Source organism: Canis lupus, chromosome 14, assembly GCF_003254725.2.
Source record: "Canis lupus dingo isolate Sandy chromosome 14, ASM325472v2, whole genome shotgun sequence".
NCBI lineage: Eukaryota > Metazoa > Chordata > Mammalia > Carnivora > Canidae > Canis > Canis lupus.
Window position 1 is genome coordinate 60,186,240 of NC_064256.1, and position 15,371 is coordinate 60,201,610.

The 15,371-nt window shown below is 46.3% G+C and overlaps 1 protein-coding gene across 15 annotated transcripts in view; it reads right to left on the minus strand.

Annotated features, from left to right (window-relative positions):
- Positions 1-15,371, minus strand: part of CADPS2 (calcium dependent secretion activator 2) — a 454,345-nt gene that overhangs the window by 159,419 nt on the left and 279,555 nt on the right. For all 15 annotated transcript variants that reach the window (XR_007402156.1, XM_025477139.3, XM_025477137.3 and 12 more), the window contains one exon: positions 304-370. Coding sequence is in view for 14 of the 15 variants with exons in the window: in XM_025477139.3 (XP_025332924.1) it covers positions 304-370 (67 nt within the window). In the remaining variant the exon portion in view is untranslated. The remainder of the gene's footprint in view (positions 1-303; positions 371-15,371) is intronic.

A 15,371-nucleotide genomic window follows, 5' to 3' on the forward strand; every position in this document is an offset into this window, starting at 1 on the left:
AAAATACAGCTGCATTCTGTTAAACTAGACATTAAAGAGATGTGAAAAAGTGTAAAATAATGCCGCTCATTTCCCTAAATTGTTTGGTTCAGAAAACAGTTATAAACAGTTATTTTACACAAAAATGTCGCTTGTGTTAGCATGTAAAAAACCTAGTACTTTTATTTTAAAATGAAATATTTAAAGGTCTTAAGTTTTAGTTTCTAACACAGTGAATATCAATCAGTAGATCTAACCCACGAGACAAAAGTTTGAGAACTGCTGTGTTGGATGGATTCTGTAACACGAAAATAATTTACTGACCTGAACGAGAACGAAGTACCGTTTTTTCCATCTTTTCCAAACCTTCTGTCCCAGGGCATACAGATATCTGGTAAGAAAAACAAGCAAAGAATATTTTAGATGAATAACGGTGCGGCTCTGTGTAATCGTGTTTCTTCCGTAGGTGTCTATTCCTGAGACCGGCCTGCTAAAGGCGAAGTTGAGTTCATCTGAACGCCGAGACAGCACGTCGCTTCTGTGGTACAGGATGACTGAGCTTATTCTAGGTTCTTGAAAGGGAACTGACTTATGTGGCTCATCGATTTGTTAGTTCTTATGACAAACTGAGCAAAGTTGGAGCCAGAAAGGATAATCAAAGAACCAGTGGGAATTGTATTCCTACACACACGTCTTCGGAGAGACCAAGGCGACAACTGGGGACAGGGCGCCCAGTGTCCCGGCTCTCCGATGACCGGGGCTGGGGAGTGTGGCCCACGGAGGCAGCGGCTACAGAGCCAAGAGTCACTGTCCGGCTAGCTGACCCCGAGTGAGGCCGGCACCCAGCCCCGCCGTTCCCGTTTCTTCGACTATCAACCGGAGGACTTGGTTTGCTGATTTCTGCGGTGTCTCCCAGTCTCACGATTTGCTGGTTGAGCTGATTTATGCAAGTATCTTACTGCAAATTTTCCTAACCACGGAATTCAGACCGCAATGTGGGTGAGGAGGCCGTGGCGTTAATTCAACAGAGTTACAACCTGGGCTTTGGTTTAACTTTGCGTTGCTAAGGGTAACAGGAGTTGAAATGAATAGTCAATCATTTGAGAATAGGACCTGGGTTCTCACTGAATATATAGATACATATATCAAGGAAGAAAAAGATGATGCTAAAAATTAATCAAGTGAAGCGTATCATGGAGAGCTATTTTAAAATTTGACCATGGAACCTTAAACACACCTTCTACGACAGTGGGAAACACGGTTAGAAGTTTGAAATGTGACGACTGCAGGCCTAATTTTTAAATTCAAGATTTTTCAATATTTTATCACAGTCCTTTATTTCTGATGTGAAGGTTTGTCACTGTAAAGGCTAAGCAAACTAAATTTATTTGCAATTCTGAGTAATAAAAAAGTACTACGGTTAATCATTTATTTGGGGGCTTAAAAGTCTCGAGACTCTTGTTTTTGTTTATTTTACTTTAATATTTATTTATTTAGAGAGAGTACGTGATCAGGGGAGAGGCAGAGGAGAGGCAGAGGAGCAGACTCCCTGCTGAGCGCAGAGCTCCCGTGGGGCTCCGTCCCACGACCCCGAGATCATGACGTGAGCCCAAACCAAGAGTCAGAAGCTCAAACGACGCAGCCACCCAGGCACCCCCAGAGGCTTTCATGATTTTTAAAACTAAAATCTTGGCATGACTTTTTCGTTTCTGTCTTACTTAAATAATTTTCTTTTGCAAAGCAAAGCAAACCTCGCCCCATTTTTAAGAAGAAATGCAGGATGTTGGCTGAGGCATGTTGAAATGGATGGGCACTCTTTTTAAATTCTTTTTAATACCTCTTCCCCATCTGTCCAACCTCCGGCCCGCCCGGCTCTGGCAACCACCCATCCAGTCTCTGTATCTATGAGCTTGGTGTCCTGGGTTCTGGATTTTCAGAATCAAGAAAATAAACCTGCAATTACTCAAAGTGGAAATAAAAACTAGGCTTTTGCATGGGAAATCATCATCTGCACTGCCCAAATCAATTACGTAGTTTCTTCCAGACACATCCGCTAGCTGGGTAACTTCTGCTGGGCTTGCACAACACCCCTGACACCACGCTCCTGGGCATAACTCGAATTCATTTAGCATCCACGGCTACTGTTCTCAGCTGTTCACTAGCTCCTCCTGAGGTCCCTCCAACGCCCTTTGCCTCACCTGCGCTCTAGCCTCTAATTTCTCTTCTACGGTTTTGGTGACAGTGTTTCGCTGCTCTCTTGCTGCCTCTCCTGTGTCATTTCCCTCTCCTGAAAGGCACACACCCAAACTCCTCTCACAGGGTTAACAGCAATGACCTCAGGAGCTGGGTACTGTGGACACGACAGATGCAAGATGTACACCAAACAGCTGCCTCGGAGCCACAGAAGACATCTGGAGTCACCTTTGCCTGTGACCACGGCCCGCTTCTCCGCTCCTTCAAGTGTCTCGCTCAGCACGCTGCTCAGCACGCTGCTGGGTCATATGCAAGTGAAGGTGAACGGTGACATGCAAACCATCAACACCCCAAGCAAGTGTCGGCAAGTCTTCCTGGGAGCAACGGTCTTACACGAGGAATACTACACCCGCTGCAACATCATTCAAAATCACGCACCAACAAACTGGGAATGACGATGTAGGAATTCTCCGACAACAGCAGAGCTGTGGGTGGACACATAGATGCGTACACTGGACATTGGGAGGTGTCATAAGAAATTGGATGAAAGACATTTGAGACTGGAACCAAGGAAGGCATTTGAATGTTGGGCCATGAGGTATTTTGGGGTGTTGCACTACGAGAAGGAATTTAATCAGCCATATATGGAAGTCACAACTGAACAAGCACGTCTAGAAAGTTGCTAGGCATGAATTGTACAAGGAAAAAAAAAAAGACAATTCAAAAAAAGATTAACTGCATAAGGGAAATGTTATAAATGCTATGTGGTAAAAATGATAGTTTCTGCTCTTCAGTTTCCACATTAGCCAGACAAAAATGTTATGAAATAAAATGGACACAAATACATCAGAAAAGATAACTATACTGAATAAGAACACATTGAATTCAACTTCAACAAATTTCGAGGTTTTTTCCACTCTAGGAATGATTAGTACCTAGTATCACTGTCTAGCTGCTTTTTTACTGGTATAAAATTAGATTCCAGGCGTGAGAGAAATTTAAAACTAAGAGTGAAGAACAAGATGTTCATCAATATTGTTTAAAATAAAAACTCCAAAACCGTTAAAGAATCAAATGGTAAGGAATGGGTAAATGGCCATTAAAAGTGATGCCAAGAAGGGAGGATATGGAAAAATTATTATAAAGCTAACTTTATAAGCTTTATGTACTTAACTTTATGAGCTTATAGTATATGCATAGGAAGAACATCCAGTAAGATGCACCAAAATGTTAAGCCTGCAGTTAATACCATGCTGGAGATTAAAGATGAATCTCACATACATACATGTATTTTTAATAATCTCTATGCCCGACGTAGAGCTCGAACTCAGGACCTCAAGATCAAGAGTTGCATGCTCTACTGAGCCAGCCAGGTGCTCCTTCATATTGGTCTTTACGTCTTTACTTTTCCACTGAATTTCTTCACTGAGCATATCTTCCATTTTTTTATTTTTTTATTTTTTTATTTTTTTTTTTTTAATATTTTATTTATTATTTATTTATTTAAGTCACAGACAGAGAGAGAGAGAGGCAGACACACAGGCAGAGAGAGAAGCAGGCTCCATGCACCGGGAGCCCGATGTGGGATTCGATCCCGGGTCTCCAGGATCGTGCCCTGGGCCAAAGGCAGGCGCCAAACCGCAGCGCCACCCAGGGATCCCTCTTCCATTTTTTTAAAAGTAAGGTTTATTAGTAGAGTTTACATGAAGGAAGAATCATCCACTTCAGGTGTGTGACCTGGTGAGTGTTGGCACAGGGAGGTAAGTAACCACCACCACAGTGGACTGACAGCCCACCTGCAACCCTGCAACATTCCCTTCAGGCCCCTTTATGATTCACCTCCTCCTCACATCCCCTAGCTCTGCATGCGCTGTTCTGATTTCTGACTTTACATGGTTTTCCACAATGCCATATAGATGGAAAAAGACAGTATGGAGCACATTGTATTTGCTTCTTTCAGTTAATAAAAGGCTTCTGAGATTCACCCCGTTGTCTGTATCAGGAGTTCATTCCTTCTCACTGATGAATATTATATTTCATTGTATGAAGTTACTTCAACATGTTTATCCATTTGCCAGTTGGTGGGTATTTGGATTGCTTTCACTTTTCTAGCAAATCATAAACAAAATTACTATAAACATGCATGTACAGGTGTTTGCGTGGGCCTATGTTTTCATTCCTCTCGGGTAAGTATCTAGGAGCAGGATCACTGAATTATATGTGAAGTGTGTAACTTTACATGAAATTTCCAAACTGGTTTTCCAAAGTGGCTGTACAAGTTTACACTACCACTAGCAATGTATGAGAGCACGGCTTATTTTCATGATCAGAAAGAAATTACCATTATGAGAAATTTGGGGACCATAATCATTATAGAGCCATAAGTCCTATCCCTGATATGACAAAATCAAGTACCCTGACAAACATCCTTATCTTTGGTCTACAGCTACCCGAGTACTGCAGAACTCCTACAAGCTTTAACGGTTAAATGGTTTACGAGTTCTCAAGGCTATTCCCAAGTTTGTGGTTCAGTGACCTTAGCTTTAGGAGGACTGAGTTGTGGGGAGAGTAAGCAAAAAGCCAAAATCTTTTGAATATTTGGTCATCATCACATAGTCCATTTATTAGAAACTTCTATAAACATCAAAAGGTATTCTCTCGTCACCTATTTTTTTTTTTTTAATATTCAGTGTTAGGTTACAAATTCTCTTTTATGGATAAAAACCCAGTAATGTTGTTTTTATTTCAGAAAAATATATTAAAGTTACATTTAGTATATTATGCTCTACTAGGCAGTAAGATTCAGTTCATTACACTTACATAGTGATACTGAGTATTCTTAATTATTTAAAAATGAGTTACTTTATATAGACTATATCCATTAACTATTTTTTAAAGAATTTGTATATATATACATCAACTTGATTTCAAATAGTTATAAAATATAATTTTATCTTTCTTTAATGATTTAGAAAGGACCCTATAGCATCTCAGGGTCATTATTATGAACATCAATTATAACTGTACAATTCTGTAAAGGAGAACGTATGGTCGACAGGGCTAAATCTAGCAATGATATTAATTAAACAGATCTTTGAAAGCTATTTACCTGTCATCCATTTCTGTTTCATAAAGATAGTTTAGAGTTTTAAAAACCTATTATTAATATTATCCTTTCTGAATTCTAAACAAATTGGTTTTTTATTGCTTTATAGAATCTGATTCTACAATAAAGATGTAGAGAATATCTTCCAGGCAGTATATTCGTCATTCTGGACAGAGACTATCTTGGTTCATGTCCTATAGGTCTGTCGGGGAGTCGGCTCAGCAGTTATAATCTCCCTGAATATTTTGTAACCTGCTGAGTCATAATTAGCTTCTTCTGAATCTTGTATAATTAACTAAAATTAAAAAAAAATTTCAAGGGTATGTAAATCAGACCTGTCAAATACCAGTCAAACTGGGAACACAGAGTTAACTGGGCTCTACGTGACAATTTATGATGTTATCCAGTAAAATAAATATTTATCATACAGCGTGAGAGCAACATTCTCTAATGCGCACTGCTAGGCTTTTTTCACCTTATTTTGAAGAGGTTTTAAAGAGGAAAGCCAGGTTTTTTTCTTTTTTTTTTTTCATAGGGTTTTCAACATTATTCATTTTCATCAACCTATTGAATTTGGTTTTAAATGAAGCATTTTTTATACTTATCCTTGTTAAATTATTTCAGCTAAGTAGCAAGTGGATGGAAAATGAAGGAACACATATCAGCCCTTTTCACAGTCCTACTACATTCTCCAGGTCTCTATTAGAGTATAGCCGTGGGGGAAAAAATTCCTCATCTAAATTAAATCTGATCCAAGAATTACTTGAATGGGAGTAAGAGAGATATTCTTTTGTACATACATATTTGAAAAGAATATATTTCCAATTCTAATTTGTACTAAAGATGTAACATTTTTTTCCAGTGAACCATTTCCAGTGCAGCACAATACTCTTGTAACTGGAGTATTTTGGATTACTTTAAAGTAACTGCTCAGATACTACTTAATAGTGTTTGCTTTCATCAATACATCCAACTTAAGGTATTAAGAAGCTGTTCCCTTTGAACAAAAAATTGCCTGCTTAACTTTAAAATCTTCTCTTCTTACATGGGATTAGGTGACAAAGAAATTAGCAGCACTGACACAAAGCTTGGATTTAACACATAAGACTTAAAGCCTTGAAGCATTTGGTTTTATAAATCAGTATAAACACAGCAATAATCTTAAAGAAGTAATCCCTCTTCTAGGTCTGCTTCTGATGGAGAGTGCAAGTAGTTCCAAAGAGACACAGCGACCATTGCTCGAAAACAAGGCACAAAACTGTGTACCAATGTTTCATTCGCTTAGGACCATTTTTTTGGTATTGCCAAGTATTCTTGGGTCATCCTCTATCCTCAAATATAGGCTATGGGACACTGAACTTTAAGATTTTTGACTGCACATTTAAAATAGGATGTGGGTGCTTTTAGGAAAAACGTCTCGTGAAGAGAAGGAAAGAGAAAATTAAAGAACTTTGATAAGGCCCACCAACAAGGCAAACAGGGCATTATTTTTCATCTTCTCTACCCATAGCTGCCTACAGTCACGAGAGACTCTCAACACCACAAACGGCACAATCTTTATGATATCACTATGGTCCCTACAAGAGTTATGTGTTAATAAGCCAAGTTGCTTCTGAAGTTTTCATTTTGTAGACAAAAGCAGAGCCTAAAAAAATAAAAATAAAAAAAAAAAAGCAGAGCCTTTATGAAATCCATCAGAATGCTTTGTGACAACAGGAATAAACACTTCTGTTTGATCTGTGTTGCTCATTACCAAGATGTATTATTACCAATGAAATGGTCTCAAGAACAGAGTAAGAAAAATGGAGTTTGGTAAAAATGAGCTTCAAGCAAACAAAAATCGGTAACATTACTATGCCCCTCTGAACGTTTTTTAAAAGGAGATTCACGTATATCCTTCTGTGATTTGCCTTCCTTTAAGCCAAAATCCCTCCAAAATTATTAATAATAATAAATTAAACCACTTTTCTGTAAATGGTGTATATTTTCTGCTAATACATATGGGCACAGAGTTAATGAAATCTCAAGAACTCATTTTCTAGTTAGTTTTTAAAATTGAGATTTAACTCCACTTGCTGACACAGTCCGTCTGAGCTCCAGCACGCCCTGCAGTATTCTAGTGAACAAGCAGCTAATACGCCGTGTGCCATATTTAAGATGGAAAATGGGAACGTGAAATCACTAGTTACAGCTGCCCAACCACCTTAAAAGCACTTTATAGACTCTTTCTAACTTGAAGATTGTTCAGAGAACGCTTCGACATGCAGAAAAATCCTCCGTACTAAATATTGTAGTTAAGTTTCAATTAGGCTGGTGGCCCACACGTCTAATAGAAAGGAGAATGTGCCCGTGTATTTGCACTGAGTCCATGCTGTGGGAGTTCATGGTTTCACTTTATGATGAAAAATCATCACTAATGAATATTTGAAAACCTTAACTGTGTACAGAACATGGGAATCCTTCAGCGCCTGGATAAAAGGACTATTCTGCTGGATCACTTGAGTCTACTTTTAATTCAAAGCAATGGAACCATCAATCTACATGTCGAATGATAAAGTCTTCCTTGCACAGGGCTTCGTTTTTCAAGGAAAAATACAGAAAGGGGGGAAAATCAATATATAGAGGCGCTCAGTCCTGGAAAGGGCTTTCTTAAAGAGAAACCTCAGTCAAGGTTGAAAGAGCAATTAATGCAGGCTCAAGAACTGGGCCATTCTGATAGAGTTCGGTTAACATGTGGCAGAAGTAATCATCCACTTGTGAAAATGATTTTCGGTTCATTCTCGAACACCTTCCAGACACCCGTGATCCCATTTAACTGACAACAATGCGGCGGGCGGGCGCGGAGCGGCGGCTCCGGGGAGCCCAGGGGGCCGCTCGCCCTCAGGCGCCCGCAGCCCTCAGCCCGCTGCTCGGCCTCGGCCTCGGGGCCGCCCGCCCTCCCGCCCTCCCGCCTTCACGACCTCCACGACCCCGCAGCCCAGGCACCGCCTTGGAGACCACAGCGCCACCGCCACCCGCCACCCGCCCCGAGACGCCCGGACCCGACTCCTGCCCGGGGCCCAAGGCTCCCCCAATTACGTGGGGCGCGGGCGGTGGGGAAGCAGGGAGGGCCCGCGGGGCGTCGGCGGACAGAGCCCCGTACTCTGAGGGGCCACGGTGAGGAGCCCCCACATCTGAGGGACCCACGGTGAGGAGCCCCCGCGCTCTGAGGGCCACGGTGAGGAGCCCCCGCGATCTGACGGGCTTGCCGGGAAGAACCCCAAGACTCCTGCTGTGGAACGGGCCGCGCAGCCGGGGGCGCTGTGGAGACTTCCCACGGCAACCGTGAGGTGAATGTGGGCTTCTTCCCCCCGTTTCCGAGCAGGTTCCCGGGGCTGGGGCCGTCAGAGGCGCCGCGCCCCCTCTTGCTCAGAGGCGCCGTCTCCCGGGAGTCCCCAGGGCGTGCACCGGCTGCGTTCCAGGCTGGCGTTGGCGGGGCAGCGGTGACACCGGAGGGGTCGGTGCGAGCACGCTGCTCACATGGCCACGGGCCGCTCCCGACGACACGGAAGCACAGGGCGCGGCGCTGCGAGGGGCCCTCTGCGGAGGCCGACGCCACCCAGTCACCCTGCGCGGGCCGTCGCGGGCGCTGTCCCCGTGGCTCACGGCCCGTCGGGGCGCTGCCCCCTAACTTCCCGCGCACACCTGGAGGACAAGCGGGCAGGAGCTCTGCTGCCGGCCTTGGCGAGAGCGCGCCCATGCAGCGCCCGGGTCACGGCCTCCAGGCCGCCCGCCGGTCCTCGCCGACGCCAACCCGCAGGCCGGATCTCACGGGCGCAGCCGTTCCCGCTTTGTTCCGAGGGCAGCACGGCAGCTGGGGGGCAGGCGGCTCCAAGCGGGCTGCCCCGCGCACACCCAGGCCCGCGCCTCCACCCCCGCGAGGCGGGCACAGGCCGCGGCCAGGCTCCCCGGGCCGCTGTGGGGTCACGGCCGGCGGACACGCGGCGCACCGAGCAGCCAGGGTGCGAGCACTCACGCCCAGCGGGTCGGCGTCCCGGCGTCTGTGACTGGGCCCTTATGAACTCTCCTCCTTTTAGGAACTGCAAGGGGCTCGGGCGCAACGAACAGGAGTCTCAGCGCAGGGTTTGCGCCTATGGAACCGGGTCTTCCTGGCTCCGCAGCGCCTTCCCTGTTGGCCCGACGTTCGCCCGCAGAGCCCGACTTTGATACCCGCGTCACCGAGTCAGCAGAGAACCGCAGGCCTCCGCCTTCCGTCGGGAGAGAGTCGGGCCTTCTCCGTGCTCGGCGGGTCTCAAGACGGACCGTGGGCACAGGCGCCGCCTGGAAGGCTCCTCCGGTGTGCGCGCTCCAAGCTCAAGTCACCGAACAGGTAATCTGAGGTTCCGAGCTTCCCAGCACGTCTGGGGCTGCCGGCTACGGGCAGGAATCCCGCAGTAAAAGGACGAGGCCGCGGCGAGCTCACGGGAGACACCCTGGGCCGCGTGAGGGGAGGAGGGTGCGGGGCCGGGGACACACGGGGCCTCAGGACGGCCGCGTCTTCCTCACAGGCGCTCGGGCTCAGCCAGGCGGCCGTCCGGTGCCACCACTGAGCACCTGCATTCCGCTCCAAATTGACGAGCATCCGGGTCATGACGGAAATACCCTCACTTCCAACATCATCTTACTAGAGTCTCTAGACGTTTCTGTTGGGGGAAAACCAAGCTTCTGTAACACCTGGATCATGGGCTCCGGGGATCACCTCTGCGTTCCGGAGGAGCTCTCGTTCTGGGAGGTCGCCCTCTGGTCTTCGGGAACGGGGACACTTCTGGAGGACTCCGTTCACGCGACAAACTGCCCGCCTTTAAAGTAACTCATCCTCACGCGCGTCCTCACAAGGGCGTCTGAATCCCTCCTGCCGCCGGCCATTTCACAGACTCGCTTCCCTCCCCGCCTTGCTCTGCCAACACTGGGTCACCTGGGCTTCAGATCTACGCCTCGTGGCCCATCTCATCTGTGGCCGCGGGGCCGTGTGGGGCTGCGGCTCAAGACGTGGGGGCTCCGGCGCGGCGCCTCGGCCCGACCGTGGGGATAAGCTGCCTGACACACAGGCAGGGACCCAGCTTTGCTCTTGCTCCGGCTCACCTTTCTCTGATCCTCTGCTCTTGAACTCCGGACACGAGAGTGGGCCTAGATCTGGGTGGGGGCTCACATCTGTAAACGCTGCCCGTTCTGAGGCCCACAGACACTTTCCTCGGCTCTGACCCCACGTACTGTTTCGTACACGCCCCCTGTTCCCCGTGCTCTGTCCTAGCCCAGCAGTCCCACACTTCCTACAACCTCACTCGTTTCCCACAATTTAAACTAGTCTAGCTCTGGAGTCTCACGTCTCCATTTCTCCCCACCCCCCAGTGTGACCATCACCTTTCTCGGGGAACCCCTCCTTGGCACCCCTGGTGGGGTCACATGCCGTTATTACGCACATTAGGCAGGATGTGGACACGTCCATCGCCCTGCCACGGCCTATAGCGCGCCATACATACGGGACCATACGTCCTTGCAAGGGCCAGGGCCGCGTCGGCCACGACTCATCACTCCATCCCAGCACCGTGCCTCTTACAGCAGATGCTCCACAGACGTTTGGGGGACGACTACATGGCCGTTTCTAGGTCTGTCATTAGGAACTATTATAAGAACAGAAAGGCAGTAAATCTTCAGCAAAAATTTCTGTGTGTCAAGGGAAGAGAAAAAGCCTTGGGTAGACCTAGGATATTCCATGAAGTTGATATTTTTATACTTTTATTGAATCACGAGTATTCAAATAGTTTCAACAGAATGTTATTTTGGTATTTACCTTACTGCGGAAGATCAAAACCTAAGAGAAGCGTTGGCCGCTATGAAAGCAAACACAGGATTTCGGGAGTCCAGTCTAGCCACTACCCCGTTATCCACAAAAGGGACTCCTGCACTTTCTCTCTTTAAAGTTCCAACCCGGGGCTTGACCTCCCAGCCCTGAGGTGAGGAGTCGCTTGCTCCACCCCCCGCGGCGGCCAGGTGCCCGGGAGTCGCCTGCACTTCAGGTGACACAGTGTGAACCAGGGCCGCAGAACCATGGGGCCTTTTAGTCAAAACGGAACGTGCTACATCGAGCGATCTCAAAGTTCCCCCAGATTCTAACTCGACTAATAATCTTTACAAAAAGTTTGCTGACGTGTGGACATCGCGGGCATCTCTGAGGAGGCCCAGTACTTTTTCACGGATTTTTCTCTTTTCTTTGTCTCCATCCTAGGCGTTCCTATTGGACGCAGTGTCCGAACTGCAGCCGCAGACCGTGCTGGCCGGGATGGCCGTCTGTGCCAGGATGCCACCACGGACCGCCCGGGAGATGCCGAGGGCGCCGGCTCCTGCGCTCACCCACCCCGCCAGCTAAGGCCAGGAGTCACCATGGTCACGGACATCCCTGCACGCGGAAGCGAGTATCAGGGGGAGCAATATATGCTCCTTCAGACAGATGAAACAGTGAACACAGTTAGAGACGGAGGCAGGGAAGGAGAGGGAGAGCAGAGGAGGACACAAACGAGTGGTATTTTTACGTCCCCTCAACTACTTGGTGCCTGGGAGGACTTCCCCACTTGTCTCACACACAGAACAGTAGTATCTGCCCTGAGTGTGACCAACAGCGTCCCTACAGAAACAGAGTGAGGGACGTGGAGGGGCCTCCGCAGCTGTAAGGCACGAGGTCAATCCAGGGACCGTCGTCACCGTTACATTAGTAGGAGCAGGACACCCTGAAAAATATCCCTATCCAACTGCATTCTTTGAAGGACTTTCTGGAAAGCATGGGGGAGTGACAATAAATTTTCCAGCTTTGACCATTAAAGACAACTTTCCAAGACTGGGACAAAAATGTGTCTGTCTTTCTAAAATCAAGTGTAACTAGGATATTTCACAAGTTACAACAAAGCTAGTTCTCATTCATCAGGCAAAAGTCAATTTTCTGTAGCGTACATATGTGTTCCAGCTACTGAATTTTCTTAGGTTCTTGAGAAATTCCTATTTACCAACAAATAAAAAAAATTCTAGAATACTATGGAAAAATGCACCCTGATATACAGTTTCTTTCTCACCTATGTCTATTTATTTGGGGGAGAATAACACAATAAAGGAAAGTGAATATAGTCTAATTAACCCCAGCCTCGTTGTACATGGCACCTTCATTGGTCTATGCTTGTAAATTGTCTCCCATTATTTCATTTTAAAGCTTAAAAATTCCATTTATTTCTTTGCCTATTAGACTATATTCACAGTACTTCTGCCTATGAATGCAGGATACAAAGAGAAATGAAATCAAGATAGTTAATACAAAAAAGAAAAAAAAAGAAAAAAACCTTTGACATTTACAAAAGAAATTTGAAATTTCAAGTTTCAGGTATTTTTGGTTAAAAATGACCTTAGTGGCATCTATGATCATTTACCTACTACTAAGCATTAAAGTTTTTCTACATTAATTTGATGTCTTGACAAGTTCGATATGTCCAAAGTGAACTACCACTTCACCTTCTCCTAACCTTTCTTCTTACATTTTTTAAAAAAGAAAATGTCGTGAAGGCTACTGAATACTCCTTAAATAGTGCCACCTTTATCACCAAGTTCTCAAAGGACAAAAATGTTCTGTTTTCAGGGAATGCTTGCTCCATCTACTGGAGAGACACAGGACTACTTCCATCAAACAAAACTATGACACTTCCAAAGATACTTTCCTTTAAAACAAAATCTGGTCCTTCTCTTTCCTGCACTCTAAGGCATGAGTCAGCACAGGAAATCAAGGTTCCCCCCAAGTCAATGTATGTTATTTCAAACACATTCAAATATACATTAGTTCAAATAACTCAACATTCCCTTCTTAATGGAATCGTTCGAGAGTTGTAAATTCATAGGCAGAAGCGTATGTGAGATAGAAAAACACAGATGGAGCAAAGGAGATAAATAACCATTTTTCTCTTTATAAAAAAATAGACCAGCATCTACTTTTAAGACAAATGGAAGCAGAGGCCCCCTGCCATGAATCCACACAGCTAGGGACAAAGACCAGAATTCTGCTCCACAAATTCGTACAGTATCAAGACTGCTTCACAGAAAAGAACTGATAAAGCCATTCCAAAGGGATCTCTGAATTCTGAAATTTTTTCCTTTTTTTGAGAGGCAGAGAAAGAGTGAGTGGGGGGGGGGGTGCAGAGGCAGAGGCAGAGGGAGTCTCAAGCAGGCTGCATGCTCCTGCAGAGACCCAAGCAGGGCTCCGTCTCATGACCCTGAGGATCATGACCTGAGCTGAAGTCTAAGAGTCTGATGCTTATGCGTCCGAGCCACCCAGGCGCCCTACTCCCTGCATTTTTCTTAATAGTAAAAACCCCAGTAATAAAACATGGTGCAAAAAAGATGAATACATAGAAGAAGCTGACCTCTACCTTTTTCCCTCCAATTCTTTTTATGCTGGCACCACCTGGACAGCAGAAGAACTGTAAAGAAATGTGAGATTTGTTCATTTTCAACTAAGAAGGCATAGTTTTTTCTTAAGGAAAATAAAATGAGGGGCTTGAAGGTCCAATTACGTCCTGGGGCTGGGGTTTGACTGAGTCGCTGGCACACATGTATCTGCTTTTCAGTGGGATGAGTGAATCAACAGAAACTTATCAATTACAACGTAACTATAATTGAGGAGAATCCAAACATTTTTCAGCTTCTCAGAGTGCTCTTTCTACCTGCCTCTGCTCTACAATTAGAAGAAAACAGACAAGGGGGCCTGGTGGCTCAGTCAGTTAAGCGTCTGCTCTCAGCTCAGGCCTTGGTCTCTAGGTCCCCAGATCAAGCCCTGCATCTGGCTTCCTGATCAGCAGAGTCTGCTCCTCCCCACCACCCGTTATGTCTCTCCCTCAAATAGATAAATAAAATCTTTTTTTTTTTTTTTTAAAGAAGGAAACAGACAACAAACTTAGTTCAAAGACTGTACAGTTATCTTGGAAATAGTGTCCTTTGGTGATAGATTTACTCATCTATTTATCCATGAGAGACACACAGAGAGGGAGGCAGAGACCCAGACAGAGGGAGAAGGTAGCTCCCTGCAGGGAGCCCAATGCGGGACTCGATCCCAGGACCCTGGGGTCACAACCTGAGCCCAAGGCAGATGCTCACCCACTGAGCCACCAGGAGCCCCCGTCACACAGTTTATAAACACCTTCTGATACATCCACTATTAACACCCTCTGACTCTGCCATCCGATTCATTTACCCTTATCATTAATAGCGGAGAAATGGCCCCCAGCTGCGATGTCCACGGAGCAATCATGTTCCTGGAAGACTGTCCGCAGGGAGCATGCAGTCGTCTCCTCAGGTGGCTGAGATCAAGGCCACTCCGAGTGCTGGCGACGGGTGCCCTGTCCTGCCAGGAGGCCAGGCCCCAGGTGCGGCTCTTAAGATACAGCTCTCCCCTGGGACAAACACTAAGAGCAAGGCAGTAGGGCCCCTCAACGGGGCCACCGAGTCAGGTCAGCCTTGGAGGAGAGCACGGCGACTGGGCAGCAGCAGGGGATGGCAACACAGCGGCTCCTCCTAGTCTTTGGGCTGCAACATCCCTCCTCCCTCGGCATGAACACTCACAGAAGGTCTACACTAGCTCCACCCAACAGAGAGATAAGGAAGGTCTGCACGGAGGGAACGGGAGTGAGGGGCACACAATGCACTACTGCGGCCTGGTAGGGACCAAGGATGGGAGAGATCTCCCCAGGAGGGAAAATGCACAGGCTCTGTGCTCCCTCCCAGGCACTGCGACTCCAGGAACTCCTCCCTCCCAGGACCCCAGCTCTCCAGGAGGTCCTCCCTCCTAAAAGATTAAAGGGCTGGAGCTGTTAAGGGCAGCAGTGTGCCCTTCGCGTAGTTTCCATAAACTCTGAGGAACACTGGAACAAAACTACTCATGAAAAAGAGAACTAGTACACTCCCTATACTAAGTTACACTTAGTAAGAAATCTGAAATTGATCTCAGTGGAGTCTTTTTATCTAATTGTAAATAGATTAAATGACCTTTTTATCTTTCTTTTCTTTCTTTCTTTCTTTCTTTCTT